The sequence below is a fragment of the Salvelinus sp. IW2-2015 genome, unplaced genomic scaffold (assembly GCF_002910315.2).
Source record: "Salvelinus sp. IW2-2015 unplaced genomic scaffold, ASM291031v2 Un_scaffold3541, whole genome shotgun sequence".
Classification (NCBI taxonomy): domain Eukaryota; kingdom Metazoa; phylum Chordata; class Actinopteri; order Salmoniformes; family Salmonidae; genus Salvelinus; species Salvelinus sp. IW2-2015.
Window position 1 is genome coordinate 69,986 of NW_019944821.1, and position 19,496 is coordinate 89,481.

Below are 19,496 nucleotides of genomic sequence, written 5' to 3' on the forward strand. Positions count from 1 at the left end.
CGCCTCATAATGCCGCCTCTCCGCTTTTGATGCCTCTAGCTCCGCTTTGGGGCGGCGACACTCCTCTGGCTCTACCCAGGGTCCTTCTCCGTCTAGAATCTCCTCCCATGTCCATTCCTCCTTGTACCACTGCTGCTGTTGCTGCTGCCCGTTTCCACGCTGCTTGGTCCGGGTTTGGTGGGTGGTTCTGTAACGGCTTTCTTCCTGGGATGAAGGAGAGGACCAAAATGCAGCGCGGTTATTGTTCAACATGTTTAATAATAATATAAACTGTGAACATTAACAAATAACAAAATAACAAACGTGAAAGCCGAGACAGTCCTATCTGGTGCAGAATACAAACACAGAGACAGGAAACAATCACGCACAAAATCCCAACACAAAACAAGCCTCCTATATATGATTCTCAATCAGGGACAACGATTACCAGCTGCCTCTGATTGAGAACCATATTAGGCTGGACACAGAAACAGACAAACTAGACACACAACATAGAATTCCCACCCAGCTCACGTCCTGACCAACACTAAACAAGCAAAACACATAATAACTCTGGTCAGGACGTTACACATGTGTCTGTGTGAAGAGAGAGAAGCCTCTGAGATTTAACGTTGACAGTAGATTTGTGACGGCTTGGTGACAAGACAACATTCCATTCTATGATTAGTGTCTGTGTGCTTGTCTGTGGGTGCCAGGGAGACCCAATCTCCACTTTATTTAAGGAAAGGACCTAGTGTCTATGTTCCATTAGTATTCCTATATAAGCAAGCAGTAAATGAACTAGAGACAGATATTTGGCGCCATGTAAATCTTGATGTCTGTTGCATGAGAGCAAAATGTACCTTGTATACATTCTCTCATCACGTCAGGTGGGGTGTGTGTGTCAGAGCTGTGTGTAAGTTGACTATGCAAACCATTTTGAATTTTCAACACATTAATGTTTCTTGATGCAGTCACTCTCATCAACTATTAGCAAAGAGAGACTGGCATCCATAGTATTTATATTATCCCTTTGATTACAATGAAGAGCAAGACGTGCTGTTCTGGGAAACTACAGCTTAACTGGGTCTTTTTTTGCAGCACTTGATCACATGGCTGGACAATAATCAAAATAAGACAAAATTAAAGCCTTGCTTTTGGAGTGTGGTGTCAAAAAAATATATCTTTACTATGGACAGATCCCTCCCCAACCAATTAATCTATATGTTTTAACGATGAGAGTTTACAATCTAAGGTAACAATAAGTAATTTAGTCTCTTCAACTTGTTCAACAGCCACACCATTCATTACCAGATTCAGCTGAGGTGAGGTCTAGAACGTAGGGAATGATTTGTACCAAATATAATGCTCTTAGATTCAGAGACCAGTTTATTACTGGCCAACCATTCCAAAACTGACTGCAACTCCTTGTTAAGGGTTTCAGTGACTTCATTAGCTGTGGTTGCTGACACGTATATGGTTGAATCATTAGCATACATGGACACACAGGCTTTGTGTTAATACCAGTGGCAGGTCATTGGTAAAAACAGAAAAGAGTAGAGGGCTTAGAAAGATGCCCTGCGGTACACCACATCCTGCAATTTTGACATTAATGAGGCTTCCATTAAAGAGTCTGAGTTCTATTAGATAGATAGCTCTGAATTCACGATATGGCAGAGGTTGAAAAGCCATAAAACATAAGTTCTCAACAACAGGTTATGGTCAATAATAAAGGCTGCTCTGAAAACTAACAGTACAGCTACCACAATCTTCTTACTATCAATTTCTTTCAACCAATCATCAGTAATTTATGTAAGTGGAGTACTGTGCCCCTGCCCAGTCATGTGAAATCCATAGATTAGGGCCTAATGAATTTATTTCAATTGACTGATTTCCTTATATGAACTGTAACTGTGTAAAATCGTTGAAATTGTTGCATGTTACTTTCATATTTTTGTTCAGTATTCACTTATTATTAACCAATATGGCATGTTCATGACAGTGTATCTGATTAGGTGAAACAATAAACAAACAATCTCTTTACAAAAATACATATATTTTTTAGTTAGATTATGCTTGAATTTCATACCACCATGACTTCATTTGAGTGTTACCGTAAGCTTAGACTTCAATCAGCATGTCATACCACAGTTCATTTTCACCCTTCTCTTCATATTGTATTCACAACATTCTGAATTGTAATACATAGCATGACATTTTAACTAATGTTCATCTCAAATAATAAAGAAAAATGTTGATTAGAGAAGGAGAGATTTCCTACTCAAGTACTATATTATGTTATACTACCGTAAGCTAAATGGTAAAGATATCATAATTCACATCAGTGGTAGTAGTCACAGATTGTGTTCCTGGAGGGAGGAAATAGCCACAGCTATGCTTAATTATTAGTCATCTTCGAAATCAAGTATTTGTTGAAATTCAATGACTCTCTGCAGCAATTCAGCAAGGAATGTAAATTTGTATGTTTGGACCTCTGCCAAATCCCTTGCCATATTTTGCTGGTTAATCATTCCCTCTGCCTCCTGATACATTTTCTCAGTGAAGTGCTTTCCTCCATTTCCTGCCACCATATAATCAATCTTCTTGATCAGCTCAACAACTTGACTTCTATTCCCATCTTTGTTGTTGAAAACATGGAATCTGTTGCCACATCGTTGAATCACTTCTTGAAGCTTTGGATGACCGCTGCGTACATACTCTTGTATTGTTTGACCCTGAAGTTCATCCCCACGAGTAAACAGTACAATCATGTGATTGGAGGCCTCTGGTCCAAAGATTTCCTCCAGGGCCTCGATCGAATTCTGCTCCTCTTTGGTGAATCTGCCCACCTGGATCACCAGCAGGAAGACGTGAGGACCAGGGGTTGAAACCTGAATACACTTCACTATCTCGTTTTTGATATCTGCAGCTTTTTTGCCTGTATCTAAAATCCCTGGTGTATCCACCACATGAATCCACCTATGACTCTCTTGAAGTTGATGCTTTTCACAAGTCCCAGTCACAGAGTTAGCGCTGGGATGAGATTTGAATATGTTTTTGCCCAAAATGGTGTTTCCAACAGCACTTTTCCCCACTCCAGTTTTCCCAATCATCACAATTCTCAGGTCAGGACCTGAAAATAAAGAATTAATGCTTAGTGACCTATTCAGTGAAAACAAATGTCCTGCTAAACATCCTTCTTCTTGTGCTGGAAGAAATTGGATTCATACACTCAACAATATTTCCTGTGTGAAACTAAAGAAACAACTGCAAAAAAGCTACAGTATAGTTAGCTTTCTTTTTTTCTTTTTTTAAATTTTCTGACTTTTCTCATCAATACCTTTTCAACAGAACGTGCAGGAATTATATAAATGACATTCTGAATCAGCTGACGATAGTGAACAAATTGCACTGCTTGTTTTTGCAATTCGGTGTTGAATTTTGGGATGTGAAATATAGCTAAAGTGTTGCTCTCCTCTTCTCTTTTGCTCTCCAAACGTGCAGAGAGCAAAACTCTGGGGCTCTGGAGCTCTCTCATTCAATTCAATGAAGCGGGATAAAAGGCAGGAGTACCTATGACCCTCTTTAGATATCGGTGGGAAAAAAGGAAACCGCACACTGCTCTTGATAGTATCACTGACCTTTAATAAGCTTACATATCGGCCTCATGGCCTTAGCCAGAGCTTTTGTGAGTTTTTTTAATTAGCCCACATCCGTTCCACGCATCGAAAGGCGAGGCGAAGGAGGCGAAGGAAAAACAAATGTGCTACCAAATATTTTACCTTTATTCAACTGGGCAAGTCAGTTTAGAACAATTTCTTATTTCCAATGACAGCTTAGGTACTGTGGGGGTTAGCTGCCTTGTTCAGGAGCAGAACGACAGATTTGTCGCTTGTCAGCTCAAGGATTCGAACTTGCAACCTTTCGGTTACTAGCCCAACGCTCTAACCACTAGGCAACCCTGCCGCCCCTATAACAATATAACAATATGCATTTCATAAATATTCGAATAAAGTGTGTAAATAAGACGCATTAAACGCGTCTGTAAAACCACAATGAGGACATAGACCTACCAAGCAAGTTTTCATAAATCATTGGGTACAGTGTAAAAAAAAAACGTCAGAGTAATCTGAAATAGGGGCAAAATTCAGGGTTCAAACTCACAACATAACATAGATAGGCATTTCATCATATAAACTTTTAGGAAATAATGTCTGGAGGGTGAAAATCCAAAAACATTCTCATTTACTCAGTGTTATTAATATCACCTCCCCTGTCTGATATCTTAACTTTCTCTATGCCACAAAATCTAAAGGTAGAAATGTCATGCTTTAGGTCATTAAAATGTACTGCGACTGGATAATCCCTGTCGTTTCTCCTGATTTAATTTTTATGTTCACTGATTCTCTGTTTGAGAGAACGAGGTTTTACCTACATAGCCAACACAGTCTCACATTCAATTCGCGCATATATGTACAAAATGTATTTCAGCAGATTTCGTGCGTTTTTGTGCATTTTTGGGGTGTTTTGGGGTGCTTGAATTCGTTTGAAAATACACGAATTTCTGTGCTACTTAATTTGTGCGAAAATACACGATTTTCTGTGCTACTTAATTCGTGCGAAAAGACACGAATTTAACCAGTAGGCGACACAAGCCGTTGCAACAACCATGTAGACGCGATAATTTGTATTTCATTTTTGTTCTTCTTAATGGCTAATTCAACGTMATGAATATACAGAAATGTTGTCTTTGTTTAACCATGTTTTAAAATGTGTCGTTGTATGCCTATATGTACTGTTTTAGACTTGCTGAACAGAATTTTGGAGAAAAGACGCACATTTAAGTGCGACTTAATTCGTGGGAAATATTGTTTTATTAATGCCAATGCTGTTTTCTGTACTTGATTTCGCTTAATACTTTGGATACTGGTGCACTTGTAATCAGAACGCCTTTTTGTCATGTAGGCAACCATACACGATTTTCTTCATAACCCATTTCATATTTCGTGGAGCCTAAATTACACCATTTTCTTCATAATGCATGTATTACATGTGAATGTAAAATAATGAATTATGTTGGCTTACACTTATGGCCTTTCCAAGGCCTTTCCATACCTTAAGGGAACATTTTAGCACTCGCCATATGGTTAGTGAGAAACGCCACATTGCAAATGTAAGGTCCCTTACTAGACGTCCTGCAACGTTTCTAAAATTCGTGGACGGCGTCGGGCCGTGCGCGGGGGAGAGATCTTTCAGGAAGTCATCAAACTAAATCTCTCTGACGTTCGGTTTCCGTTTTATTAAAAGAACAAATTTTGGTCATTTTTCCGCAGTCTCGGAAATTCCCACCAGAGGGAAAATAAATAATATTGCAAATGCACAAGCACATTGCAAATGCATGTGGCCTTTTCTCCTAAACWGAAAATATTTCGAAGACGTAATGGACAGTTGGCCCCGAACAAGATGGCGTCGAGGCCTCAACGCTTTTTGAGTTATGGCCATTTTTCTGGGATTAAAGGTCAGAAAACGCAAAGTAGGGTGCTAATTTGACGCTTCACGTCAAAGTACATAAGCATACGGTGTTAGGAAAAAAGAACCAGCCATTTATCTATCGTAACTTAAGAGAAATCGTACATTGACAATTGGTCATGTTCACAAAAGGAGTTAAAAAAAAAAAGTTACAGATCAGTTGCAGTGTGTTCAGACGAACATTTTTTAAGTGGTCTCGAAGCTCTGCCAGAATTCTGTGATTTTATGTGATTTTATGAATAAACACCACTCATTTACCCTCTGTAAATAAGTCAGTTCTTAACATAAAGACTTAACCTCAACATTATAAGAGCTACCCAAGGAGGATATGTGTTCACTTTCAGCTTTCTATGTCAACCGGAAGTACTTCAAATGGTGCCATAGGGTCAGTTTCGAAGGGTTAAAAAGGTCAGATCTGCTCCCGGTTGGCGCAGTGGTCTAGGGCACTGCATCGCAGTGCTAGCTGCGCCACCAGAGTCTCTGGGTTTGCGCCAGGCTCTGCGCAGCCGGCGCGACCGGGAGGTCCGTTGGCTAGCGTCGTCCGGGTTAGGGAGGGTTTGGCGTAGGGATATCTTGTCTCATGCGGCTCAGCGACTCCTGTGGCGGGCGGGGGAGTGCGCGTAGCCAAGGGGGCCATGTGCACGGTGTTTCCTCCGACACATTGGTGCGGCTGGCTTCCGGGTTGGAGGCGTGCTGTGTTAAGAGCAGTGCGGCTGGTTGGGTTGTGCTTCGGAGGAGCGTTGCTTTCGACCTTCGTCTCTCCTGAGCCCATACGGGAGTTGTAGTGATGAACAAGATAGTAATTACTAGCGATTGATACCACAAAAAAAGGGGATAAAAGGATGGATGAAAAAGTACGGTGCTTAAGAGCACCAAAGCCTGCAATGGCATTGCCATTATCTCCAGGCCGTGCGAGTTCAACAAGATGCCCCGCTTGACGTAGCTAGCTCGGTCTGAGTGCAGCGACAGGGACAAGAAGAAGGACCAAATGACCTTTGACTCAATTCATATTCTTTTGCTTTTGGGAGACAGAGAGAGAGAACCGTTAAGGTTAGAAGCACAATTTGAACTCTAGGAACGTTCTTAGGTCCTCCGATCTGTGCAAGCCTCAACATAGAATACTCGTGTGGCATAACCTTAATAGTTAAAGAAGGTGTTTACATCAAACGTATTACGATGACATGTCTCCCCATAGGAGACATGCCTGCTCCCCTAAATTCAACCTGAAGGCCTATGTGGGTTAATAATGCTTATGAACCTGTCTTCAATGACAATCCATCAGGCCACTTGAGGTCTACCTGGTGTCGATTCTAAGCTTCCTGGAGCAACCGGAAGTGGTTAAATACCCTAAAAGTGTTTGCCATACCCAACCTGCAGTTTGAGAGAAATAGTGCATTCAACCCTATGTAATCAGTGAGTTCTTACGTATAGACTTTAAAACTCATGATTCTGTAAAAACCACTCCAATGAGGATATGTGTTTACTTTCAGCTTCCTGTGCCAACCGGAAGTGCCATAATTGGTGTCAAAGGCTGTTTCGAAGGGTTAAAAAGTATAATCTTTTCCAAAACTTAATATATGTGAATAGGAACCCTCATGAACTGTAAATCAGTCATTCATCCCATCAGATTTCAAGGAAATTTACACACCCACACAGAAGGATGGAGTGACACACTGAGGGCTTAGAGGCAGACAGTGCCTGTAATAGTTACTTTTGTTAAACTTTTAAAGAACCGTCAGACCTAGAGTTCTGAAACTTTACAAACCTGTTCTAGAGCTCAGGTCGATTAAGCACGGTGAGTTATGTGGCTCTAGAAGGTTCTCGGACCGATAAAAAGCCTCGGTGCATTTGCATTGACTTCAATTCATTTGAGCATTACAAAATGGTGACATTAGAAAAGTCCCAGAGTTGCAAGACTAGGTGCATTGAAACCGGCTCGGCCCATGAGACGGACCCCGACATTTCTGTCGATAGCTCATTCAAGGACCCCGTAGCAAGGCATGGAAAAAAGTGGAATTTCAGCACCAATTAAGGTTTGCTCGGCACCGAATGACTATCGAGCCGAACTTGGGATTCGAGGTCGCCTCACATAGGGCTAAACATAATGTGAAAACTGGACCCGCAGCTAGAACATAACTAACCTATATTTGTTTTATTATGGTTTAAATGGAAGGCGCTGTGAATTTAGGGCCTGCTCTGAAATATGTGATAGTTGGCTTCTAAACGAGTTGGAAAAAAGTGAGTTTGGAGTCAGATGGTATCAGTTTGGTGTCTGAAAATATCTAATTGGCTGATGGACACTGACTTGCTAGTTGACTTTTGTGCATTTGCAATATGTTTCAACAGTGAAAAACCACCAAAATAGCATTCTGAAATCACCACTAAAAATGACATCACCATAGCCGTGCCGAGTTCAACGAGATGCCCGCTGACCGTAGCTTGCTCGGTCTGAGCGCAGCGACAGTGACAAGAAGATGACCTTGACCTACATTTCAAGTCTTGCTTTTGGAGACAGGAGAGAACTGTTAAGGTTTAGAAGCACAATTTGACCTCAGGAACGTTCCTAATGTCTCTGTGCAAGCCTAACCTTGACCGTGTGGCATTAACCTTAACAGTTAAAAGAAGGTGTTTACATCAAACAGTTTACAATGACATCTCACCCCATAGGAACACATTGCTTGCACCCCTAAATTCAACCTGAAGCCTATGTGGGTTATGAATGTCTTATGAACCTGTCTTCAAGACAATCCATCAAGCCACTATGAGGTCTACCTGTGTTGATTCTAAGCTTCCTGGAGCAACCGCGAAGTGATAAAATCACCCTAAAAGTGTTTTTGCCATACCCAACCAGCAGTTTGTGATATATAGTGGCATTCAACCCTGTGTAAATCAGTCAGTTCTTAACGTATAGACTTAAAACTCAGGATTCTGTAAAAGCATACCCGATCAGATATGTATTTACTTATAGCTTCCTGTGCCAATCGGAAGTGCCTTTAAAATGGTCATGGTTGCTGTTTCGAAGGTTTAAAAAAGTCAGATCTTTCCAAAACTTTAAATGTGTGAATCGGTCAACCCTCACATGAACTGTAAATCAGTAATTTCGCTAAACAGATGTCAAAGAAAAGCTCTCTCACACACACACACACAACACACACACACACACACACACACACACACACACCACACACACACACAACACACACACACACGGAGTGAAAAAGTATGGTGCTTAAAGACACACAGAGCCTTAAATGCTTTTAGGGGGGATCCAGACTTCCATACCCGCTCTGGGAGCGCTATACTACCGCCCCAAATCAATGGGTGCTGGCCTGAGTGATTTATGGAGGTTTTCAAAAAATATCTTTTCTTCTGGAAAATATTTTATGTTTTTTCTTCTCGAGTCAATGGCCTGAGTGATTATGGAGGTTTTCAAAAATATTCTAAGTCCAAACTTTTCATGCACCTGGTATTTTTTTGGGGTTACAGGCGTCATTTTTCAAAACGGTTGAAATTGCTTTTAGGGGCATCCAGAGTGTCACATGACCGGATGAGGTAACTATTCTTGTTCTTCTTGTAACTTTCCGGTAGGCTAGAAGCTTTCCGGTGTTTTGCTGCTCGCACACAGGTCGACGCAGGTATGCACTTGATTTATCGTTATCGTAACAGTAGGTGCAGCCAAGTGGAAATACGGAAAGGTTTCTAGCTATTTCGCACTGACGGTAATTTGAACAACAAGAACGTTTCTAGTGAAAAGGTGCTACACTCAGAGCCATGTATTTACACTCAGCCACCCTAGCCTTATTACGGGTTAACGTTTGGTAATTTTGGTTGGCCAACAAAATGTAAGACTACAATGACTGCATACGTTTCCCAAATGTTATACGAAAAAAAATTGTATTTTCAGTTACCATGCTGGTTCAATAAAAAATGGTTTACACGTTTGTTTTTTAAGAAATACATGGAACTACAACCGAATAAAACACCATTAGCCATCATGCATTGCATGATTCATTCTATACTGAAGTCTGTTCAGAAAAATCGAAAACAGTACATATAGGCATAAAACCACAATGTTTTAATAGGGATTAAATAAAGACAATATATATATAACCTCTTATGGTTATATGGTTAAAAAAAAGACAAAATATCTATATATTCATAACGTAAAATATATAAATACAGACGATCGCGTCTATGGTTGTTGCAACGGCTTGTGTGTCGCCTACTGATTAAATTCGTGTCTTTTCGCACGAATTAAGTAGCACAGAAATTCGTGTATTTTCGCACAAATTAAGTAGCACAGAAATTCGTGTATTTTCAAACGAATTGAAGCACCCCAAAACACCAAAAAATGCACAGAAACGCACGAAATCTGCTGAAATACATTTTGTACATATATGCGCGAATTGAATGTGAGGCTGGGCTGACATAGCAGAGCCCACATGGACATTTAATAATGTAAATAACATGGGTGGTGGAGCACGTAATAATGTCATTTATTTGGAACCGTTTTCCTATATGTGGGTGGCAGAAATATTCATATTTCATCATATTGTTGCACTGTGAGCATACTCTGCATTTATAGCTACTATTTGGAAGAGGGCGTAAAAAAACCTGGCTGATTTTATTTTGTGGCTGGCAGTTGGTATGGACCAGTTTATCGCGTAATTGCAACCTCTCCTATACACAATAAGTGGTGGATTTTTAAATTCAGCCGGTAAAAACTGGGTCCGCCAGTGTTTTTTGACCGCATCTCCCACTTTTCGCGAGTTCAAAGTATATGTGGTTGTGAACATTACAGAGTGTTCTTTAGCTTTAGCGGGTCTTTTTTTGTAGCAGTTCATCTCGTGTTTTCCCCAATGCCAAATTGAGAGCTTCATCCACACATTGTGGCGAATAGCCTCTTCTTAGAAACCTAATGCGCATCTCCGCTGCTTTTTCGAGATAATCCTCTGTGGAGTGGCATATACGGCGCAGTCTGAAAAACTGGCTTCTCCTCTTTAGATATCCAAATGGTTACCCACTGAAGTTTACAGCTTTTTTTCTTTCATAAAAGTCATGTGGTGGAAGTAATTTACGTTTTAATGAACTATCTTTTATTTAAAGTCAGTCTGAATTAATTGAAAACGGCGAAAGTAAAAAAAATACGTGAAGTAATTTCCGTACGTACACGGTCCCTGATTCAATAGCAGTTAGTTGTATTCATTAAAGTAATATGGGGTGGAAGCTATTGAAGTTAAGGAAATATTTCCTTATGTAAAGTAAATTGAAATTAATAGAAAATAAACAGAGTTAAAAAAAATACAAAAAGCAAATGTCATAGATTGGAGGGAAGAGGTCCCTGGATCAATAACAGTTGGCTGTATTAATGCAGGTCATGTGGGGTGGAAGCTATGACGTTTTAAGGAAGTTTATTTTTTAATGTAAAGGCCATTTAAATTCAAATAAAATATCCAAAATCAACAAATAACAAATTAATTGCCTTAGATTGTACAGACAAGTTCCCTGAACCAACCGCAGTTGGTTGTATTCATGAAAGTCGTATGAGGTGGAAGGTATTGTAGATTTAAGGAAGTATTTTTTGGGACATATAATTCAATACATTTCATAGAAAAGAGCTAAAGTCAAAAACTACAAAAGTAATTGCCTTAGATTGTACAGACATGTCCCTGAACCAATAACAGTTGGTTGTATTCGTGCAAGTGACATGGGGTGGAAGCTATTGAAGTTTTAAGAACGTACTTCTCATGTAAATTCAATGAAAATGTATAAACAAAATAGTCAAAGTAAAAAAATACTAAAGTAATTCATATGGATTGGACAGGTGAGGTCCCTGAACCAATATCAGTTGGTTGTGTTAATAAAAGTAATATGGGGTCGAAGCTATTCAACTTTTAATTTTTCACGTCAATTCAATTAAAATATATACTTTTTTTAATAGCCAAATTCAAAAAATGCAAACATAATTGGCATAGATTCTACAGACAAGGTCCATGAACCGATAGCAGTTGCATTCATGAAAGTGATATGGGGTGGAAGCTATTGAAGTTTGAAGCAAGTATTTTATACATATAATTACATTAAATGTATTGAAAATAGAACCCCCCCCCACAATTAAGAAAAAATAATAACATATGCAATGGATTGGACTGGTGAGGTCCCTGAACCAATAGCAATACTGTTAATGAAACACAATTTTCTGACAATTTAGGATGTTGCAGAACATTGTGTGAAACATCCTAAATTGTGGTGGATAATGCCGTTTCATGAAGAAAGTAGGCACATTTTCCCCGTTTTTTCCCCCACCTTCTCGCCATTAAAGTTAGTTAATGAGGAAAAGTATGCCTTTTCAGCATGAATGGAGGAGCCATTCAGCATTATGTACGAGCCGGTGCACAGGGGACACGAGTATATTACTGAATACCGGGAATGAACGTCAAGCATAGAATATAGTGCATGGGCGCTAGATCTGCACTATTAGCTGCCTAGGCTAATATAAAGCTAACTTCACCTCATTGCAAAAAAGTTTAATAATGTAATTCTCACCTTCAGGGATAGAGCTGCAACAACCCATCTTGTCTTAATACAGATGAAAATGAATGAAGTGGAAAGGTGCAACTTTCCTATGTTTTATTTACAAACTCCATTAGAACCGCCCACACAACTGACCATACCTCTAAATAATTCAGTATATAATTAAGATGCAAAACATTCCTTTCAGATTTGCAGAGACGTGTTGAAGGTTTTGTCATCCCGTGGCAATTGCTGCAAAACGAGAAGAGGAAAATGACAGGTAAGTGCAACATTCTAAAATCATCAACCATCATAAGTTACTATTTTACTTTTCATAAAGAGATGTGAAATGTAGATTTTTTTCTCTCATAATTTGTTCATGTTTCTAATGTTTTATGTGATTGATTTAACAACATTTAGTTTGAAGAACGTATTGAGAAAATAACAAAGAACATCAGACACTGCTTTAATAAGGATCTTAACAATTTGGACATATGGGCGACATTTTCCTCATTTAAAAACTGTACACGGGTCTCTGCACAGTTGAGGTCACAACTGTACAATTTTTTTATCCTCGCAAAGTTTCAAATATATAGTTGTAATTATATGCCTACAAAGCTTTTTGATAAAACACCTATTTATTGCCCAGAACTGTACAGTCGCTGCGTCACTACGGATTGTGTTGTGTACATTGTTAGATATTTATTTTAAGGCTGAAAAAACAGAGGTACAGTTGGAAAACACCAGTGCAAGAATAGTAATTTTTTTCTGGAGTAAGACAGGAGGAAAACAGGATTTTACTGGTGTTTGCTCTACTGTGAAATGTGTGTAGCAGAAGGAAAATGTTGCTCGATATGGTTTAAATATATTCTGGAATACTGTTTGGTAATGTTCTTAGACTCAACTCAATTGTGTGTCCTTGCAATGGTATCACATTACTAATGCAACACATCCTACAGAAAGATCTAAGACTGTTATTGTTGTTTTAACTAGGTTATGGGGGAAAATTAACCATCGTTCTGTTTGGAAAGAAAGGAGCTTCAAAGAGTTCAATAGGAAATCTAATCCTACAGAAAACCGATAGAGATGGTTTTACCCATGATACGGAACTAAGTGAGCTGAGAGAGAATGAATTATATGCTGCAATCAACACCCCAGACATGTTTGGAGAAGGCAATAATCCAGACCAGCAAATTATCGACTGTATGGCACTTTCACACCCCGGCCCTCATATAGCCCTGCTTGTGATTCAAGATAGGCATGATACATCAGAGGAGGTTAAACAGCAAGTTGAACACTTACGAGATATCTTTGGAGAAAATATTACAGAAAACATCATAGTTGTGTTACCACACGGGGGTGACACCGTTCCACTGGCAAGTTATTACAATCAAAACATGAAATATGCCCTGAAAGTCTTGAACAATTCTAATGATCTGCACAAAAAGTTACCAATGGACCGTAAGTTCTTCAAGTACACCTACGAAAAATACAGTGAAGGTGTTGTACTAAAAAGAAAGGAAACACTGTCGGAAAAGAGAAAGGCCCAAAAGATGTAAGATTAAAGAAATTCATTACATTTTATATATTTTCTAATATTGTCAAAGTCACTAAAAGCTATTGTATATTTGTTATGGTGTACTTAGGTCTATTGACTATGATGGTTATCCTGGAACAAAATTCGGGGACCAATCAAAAACCCACCGGTAAGACCAAATTACATTAAATACATTTAATTTATTTTCTAACATTGTCAAAGGCACTGAAACCTATTATTTGTGATGGTTGTATACTTTAGGTCCAGTGATCCTGGCGGCTCTCAGGATGGGCCGGCTAGCGGATCTGGAAACTCAAAGACTGGTAATTTTTTTAAACCTTTATTTAACTAGGCAAATCAGTTAAGAACAAATTCGCATTTACAATGACGGCCTACCTCGGTCAAACCCTAACCCGGACGACGCTGGGCCAACGCCTCTAGCGCTGAGATACAGTGCCTTAGACCGCTGCGCCACTCGGGAGCCCCTCCCTTGGAATTTACTCAATGAGTGATAGCTATACCACAAGCAATACTAGCCTGCATTGCGTGATTCTTTATATCAAGCCACTAGCCAGACTGTAGAACTCCTTGCGCTATGCAATACAAAATACACTATGCTTTTAAACATTTGGCTAGTTTACCTCATGCACATTCTGCTGTTTTTTTTTTACATCAGTATAAAGAGAACATAATTTAGTTGAATATCCTTGCACCCATTTGAATCACATTCGGGCTAACATTTTTTAAAATAAATTATAAGTAATATCCTGCTCTTACGTTTGAAATATGTAGGCCTATTGTCCCTCACCAATGATAAAACCTGAATCAAATTAAGAGCATCAGGAAACTCTTTGAAAGGCAAGGTATATTGAAGGTGGATGAAACACTGTCTAACTCGATTGCTGCTATTATTGTTTCACCAGGTAAAATAAACCATGAAAGCGATCCCAGCAACATTTTGAACATTGTGCTACTGGGACAGACAGGAACTGGAAAGAGCACAAGTGGAAACACAATCCTGAGAAAAAAATGTTTCCCATCACGCGCAAGCTCGGTATCAGTTACAAAAAAGTGTCAGGTAGAAAATATGAAGATAGGAGGGACAGAGGTTAGGGTCATTGATACCCCAGATTTCTTTGAGGATGATCTTAATCAACCAAGCAAAGACGTTGAGGATTGCATAAAGAGCTGTCAGACAGGGTTGAGTGTGTACTTACTGGTGTTTCAGATTGGCCGATTCGCAGAGGGTGAACGAGAGATCTTTGGAAAATTGGAAGATGCCTTGGGTAGTATTAGAGAGAGAACATGTGTCCTCTTTACTCGTGGAGAGGACCTCAAAGATATGAACATTGACACGTTCATCAATCAGGCTGACACTCAACTGAAAGAAATAGTAAATTGCTGTGGGAGCAGACATGTGTTCAAAAACACAAAAAAAGACTACCAGCAGGTGATGGAGCTGATGGAGAAGATATTCCAGTTTCTGCCCAATGATCAAATGTCTCGTGACTTAAAGGACTGGGGGGGGAAAAATAAAGGTCATAGGTGCACAGTGAGTTAACTTAGATCCCAGAGACAAAACTGAATTAATGTTACCAAATGATTGGGTTAGGTGCACTGGGGACATAACAGTGAATATGGTTAAAACAGAAATGCTCAGTACATATTGCACTGCATTGCTTACTTTTTGCGGTTTTAGCCTGGGTTTCTGTCACTTTGTGACATCTGCTGATGTAAAAAGGGCTTTGTAAATAAATACATTTGATTGTTTAAGTCACATTATTGTGTCATCAGTCGTGCAATGCAGGAATATTTTAAACGTGTAATGGATTTGAGGTTTTAAAAGTTTATCATTTCCACTTTGTAATGTCATACTTGATTTTCCTGTACGAAAATGTATTAATCCCAACAAAAGTGTCCATTAATTAAAATCCACATAATAATTCACATTTCCTGTTGCTGCAGGATTATTTTCGTGCTGTTACAAACTGGCTAAAATTAAGACCCTACATTTGTATACTGTCTTGTCATTTGAATGGCATAAACATATTTTTTTTAACTTTCCAGTTACTGAATATGAGTGACTGCATTTGTGTAGTTTAAGGTTTCCGTTTTGTTACATTTGTCAGTAATGTATATTTATGGATACTTATTTGATCCAAAATGGTTAGAACATTTTTGTGACTTTATTCACTGTTGTTTTAAGAATCTGTCAGATAACCTGTCAGATCACAAACAAATGTTGTTGTTTTTTGGTTTTGTTTTTGCGACTTTGAGATTCTGTGCATAATGAAAAGTGCCATTTAAAATGAATTAATTATTATTACTGTTATTATTCAAATGGGGTTTATTTCCTTATGATGGACTACAAGAATGTAACTGCATATACTCAAACAATAGCCCAACGTTACCTTCTGTGGAGTGGATCAGAAAAATATGTTGTGTTTTCTAATGACAATGACTGCTTTTTGACTTATGCTGTGTTAGTCACACAGTAATCAGCTTGATTTGTTACATAAGTAAATAGAATTTTGGATTTAACTGTTTAAAAAAACTCATAATTTAATGTAGTAAACCTTTGTAACGTTGAGCATAAAAATAAACTATCGATATGTATACAAATAATTATCTTGGTGTAATTTAATCATGTTAAAATCTGTTATGACAATATGCATTAGTGGTGCGCGGGTCAGCTGCTTGTTCACCCGTACCCGCCAGCAATTGCTAATAACTCATCTGCAACCTCCCGACTATATGTGATAAAGGGAAAATCTGAGTCCTGCACCCGATTATAACTCGCTAATATAGAAAATGCCTGTAGGATATGTTTCTGCTTATCATTTCCGACATTTTGGTAGGGTATTTGTTAGTCAAATTGTCAATAATTAGATACATGCAGCTTGTCTTCTGTCAATAGGCTTATATGTTTCCCTAGAAGATTAAATAAACCCCTGCTCACCATAATAATGTCATATATCGACAAAATGAATACTTCAATCTAATTGACATCGGTAAAGTTCTCTGTCATCTCTGCTTCTTTCGAAGAGAAATACGTTTATGGACACGGGAGAAAAAGCAGTAACTAAAAATAAAATAAAAACTGGAAAGATTTGCTGTACAAAATGTCCAAATGACATCAGTTTGACCGGTTGTAAGGAAATATAAATCTGTGAAAACGACCCAGCATGTTTCTTATAATAGTTCAACGTTTTAATGTCACATGCACAAGTACAGTGAAATGCTTTTCTTTCAAACTCAAAACCCAACAATGCAATAATCAATAATAATGCAATACTAGAAAAAACACACGAGAAGAAGAAATATGAAAAACACAATAAGTAAGTAAGCATACTGTATACAGGTTCAGTTCCAATACCATATGTAGAACGTGCAGGGATGCTGGAGTGATGGAGGTACATAAAGTTGAAGTTGGAAGTTTACATACACTTAGGTTGGAGTCATTAAAACTAGTTTTTCAACCGCTGCACACATTTCTTGTGAACAAACTATAGTTTTGGCAAGTCGGTTAGGACATCTACTTTGTACATGTGTAACCGATGTGAAATGGCTAGCTAGTTAGCGGTGGTACGCGCTAATAGCGTTTCAATCGGTGACGTCACTTGCTCTGAGACCTTTAAGTAGTGGTTCCCCTTGGGTAAAGATGATTCGTGGGTGTCAGTTGCTGGTGTGTGCAGAGGGTCCCTGGCTCGAGTCCAGGTAGGGGCGAGGAGAGGGACGGAAGCAATACTGTTACACATGACACAAGTAATTTTTCCAACAATTGTTTACAGACAGATTATTTAACTTATAATTCACTGTATCACAATTCCATTGGGTCAGAAGTTAACATACACAAGTTGACTGTGCCTTTAAACAGCTTGGAAAATTCCAGAATATGATGTCATGGCTTTCGAAGCTTCCGATAGGCAAATTGACATCGTTTGAGTCAATTGGAGGTGGATGTGGATGTATTTCAAGGCCTGTGGATGTATTTCAAGGACTACCTTCAAACTCAGTGCCTCTTTGCTTGACATCATGGGAAAATCAAAAGAAATCAGCCAAGACCACAGGAAAAAAATTGTAGACCTCCACAAGTCTGGTTTCTTCCTTGGGAGCAATTTCCTAACGCCTGAAGGTACCACGTTCATCTGTACAAACAATAGTACGCAAGTATAAACACCATGGGACCACGCCTCCATCATACCGCTCAGGAAGGAGACGCGTTCTGTCTCTTAGAGATTAACATATTTTGGTTCGAAAAGTGCAAATCAATCCCAGAACAACAGAACAAGGACCTTGTGAAGATGCTGGAGGTAACAGGTACAAAACTATATCCACAGTAAAACAAATCCTATATCGACATAACTTGAAAGGCCGCTCAGCAAGGAAGAAGCCACACCTCCAAAACCACCATCAAAAAGCCAGACTACGGTTTGCAACTGCACATGGGAACAAATATTGTACTTTTTGGAGAAATGTCCTCTGGTCTGATGGGGGTGGCAACATCATGTTGTGGGGGTGCTTTGCTGCAGGAGGGACTGGTGCGCTTCACAAAATAGATGGCATCATGAGGCAGGAAAATGATGTGGATATATTGAAGCAACATCTCAAGGTCTTCCAAATGGACAATGACCCCAAGCATACTTACAAAGTTGTGTAAAAATGGCTTACGGACAACAAAATCAAGGTATTGGAGTGGCCATCACAAAGCCTTGACCTCAATCCTATAGAAATTTTGTGGTCAGAACTGAAAAAGCAAGTGCGAGCAAGGAGGCCTACAAACCTGACTCAGTTACACTCAGTTACACCAGCTCTGTCAAGAGGAATGGGCCAAAATTTACCCAACTTATTGTGGGAAGCTTGTGGAAGGCTACCCACAACTTTTGACCCAAGTTAAACAATTTAAAGGCAATGCTACCAAATACTAATTGAGTGTATGTAAACTTCTGACCCACTGGGAATGTGATGAAAGAATAAAAGCTGAAAGAAATCATTCTCTCTACTATTATTCTGAACATTTCACATTCTTAAAATAAAGTGGTGATCCGAACTGACCTAAGACAGGGAATTTTTACTGGGATTAAAATGTCAGGAATTGTGAAAAACTGAGTTAAACGTATTTGGCTAAGGTGTATGTAAACTTTCCACCTTCACTTATCTTGTCCCAAAGTGGCGGCATGGTTTTTAAGACGTTCTGGTGAAGTTAAGTCTTCGAAGTTTCCATTAAGGTTGTACTAGTGGTTACGATGACAATATGGAAGAACGTAGGTGTTTCACACAGGGCTTCAAATGAACAGACTTTGTTCCATACTGTACTGGTTTCTGTAACTGTATTTAGTATATCTTCCGTCTATTGACTCAGGATTGTCCCCGCCCCCCCCCAAACGCTCTGTCCACTCTCAAAGAGGAATTTCTCAGTTTTACTTACCCTCAAACTTTGGAATCAAAGAGGCCAAGGTTCCACTCATTCTGCGTATCTTTCCAAAGCTGTCAGTTTATTAACCTTGACCTCTGCATTTAAGTACAGCAATAAAGAAATGTTAGAAACATAGCTACTGTAGCTAGCTAAACTAAATTGGATACATCAAAATTAAGGTAAGCGTTATCTAGCTAACAGAATTTGCACCCATCCTGCTCAAATTCACAAGTCAGACTAAAGCTGCCACTGTCAGAAACCGTTGAAAACTGGTACAGTAACGCTAGCTAACTCAATCAATCACCATAAAAGCAGGAAATAAGCCTGTCAATTAGCTTAGTTAAATGAACCCAGATGGAGAATAAGTCAAATCTAGCTATGGTAACTTAGCTAGCCAGCTAACTTAGCTAACGAGTGAAACAATGTCAGAGACTGTCCAGAATAAGTGTCAGACTAAGCTAGTTAAGGGTAGCTAGCTAACTTTAGCTAGGTACCATTAAAGACGCTGACATAGTTAGCTAG

At 39.1% G+C, this 19,496-nt stretch overlaps 2 protein-coding genes and 1 long non-coding RNA gene across 3 annotated transcripts in view; 1 reads left to right on the forward strand and 2 right to left on the reverse strand.

Moving 5' to 3' along the window:
• LOC112076062 (caspase b-like) overlaps positions 1 to 19,496 on the reverse strand; it is a 119,899-nt gene that overhangs the window by 41,552 nt on the left and 58,851 nt on the right. The gene's annotated exons all lie outside the window — the stretch shown is intronic.
• On the reverse strand, positions 2,060 to 3,107 carry LOC112076060 (GTPase IMAP family member 7-like). Its single transcript, XM_070441163.1, has one exon. It carries the CDS (start codon positions 3,090 to 3,092, stop codon positions 2,385 to 2,387), a length of 708 nt encoding a protein of 235 aa, XP_070297264.1. The 5' UTR covers positions 3,093 to 3,107; the 3' UTR covers positions 2,060 to 2,384.
• LOC112076064 (uncharacterized) lies at positions 13,668 to 13,885 on the forward strand. The gene is made up of 2 exons (XR_002895103.2): positions 13,668 to 13,727; positions 13,820 to 13,885. It is a non-coding gene; the product is annotated as an uncharacterized lncRNA (long non-coding RNA).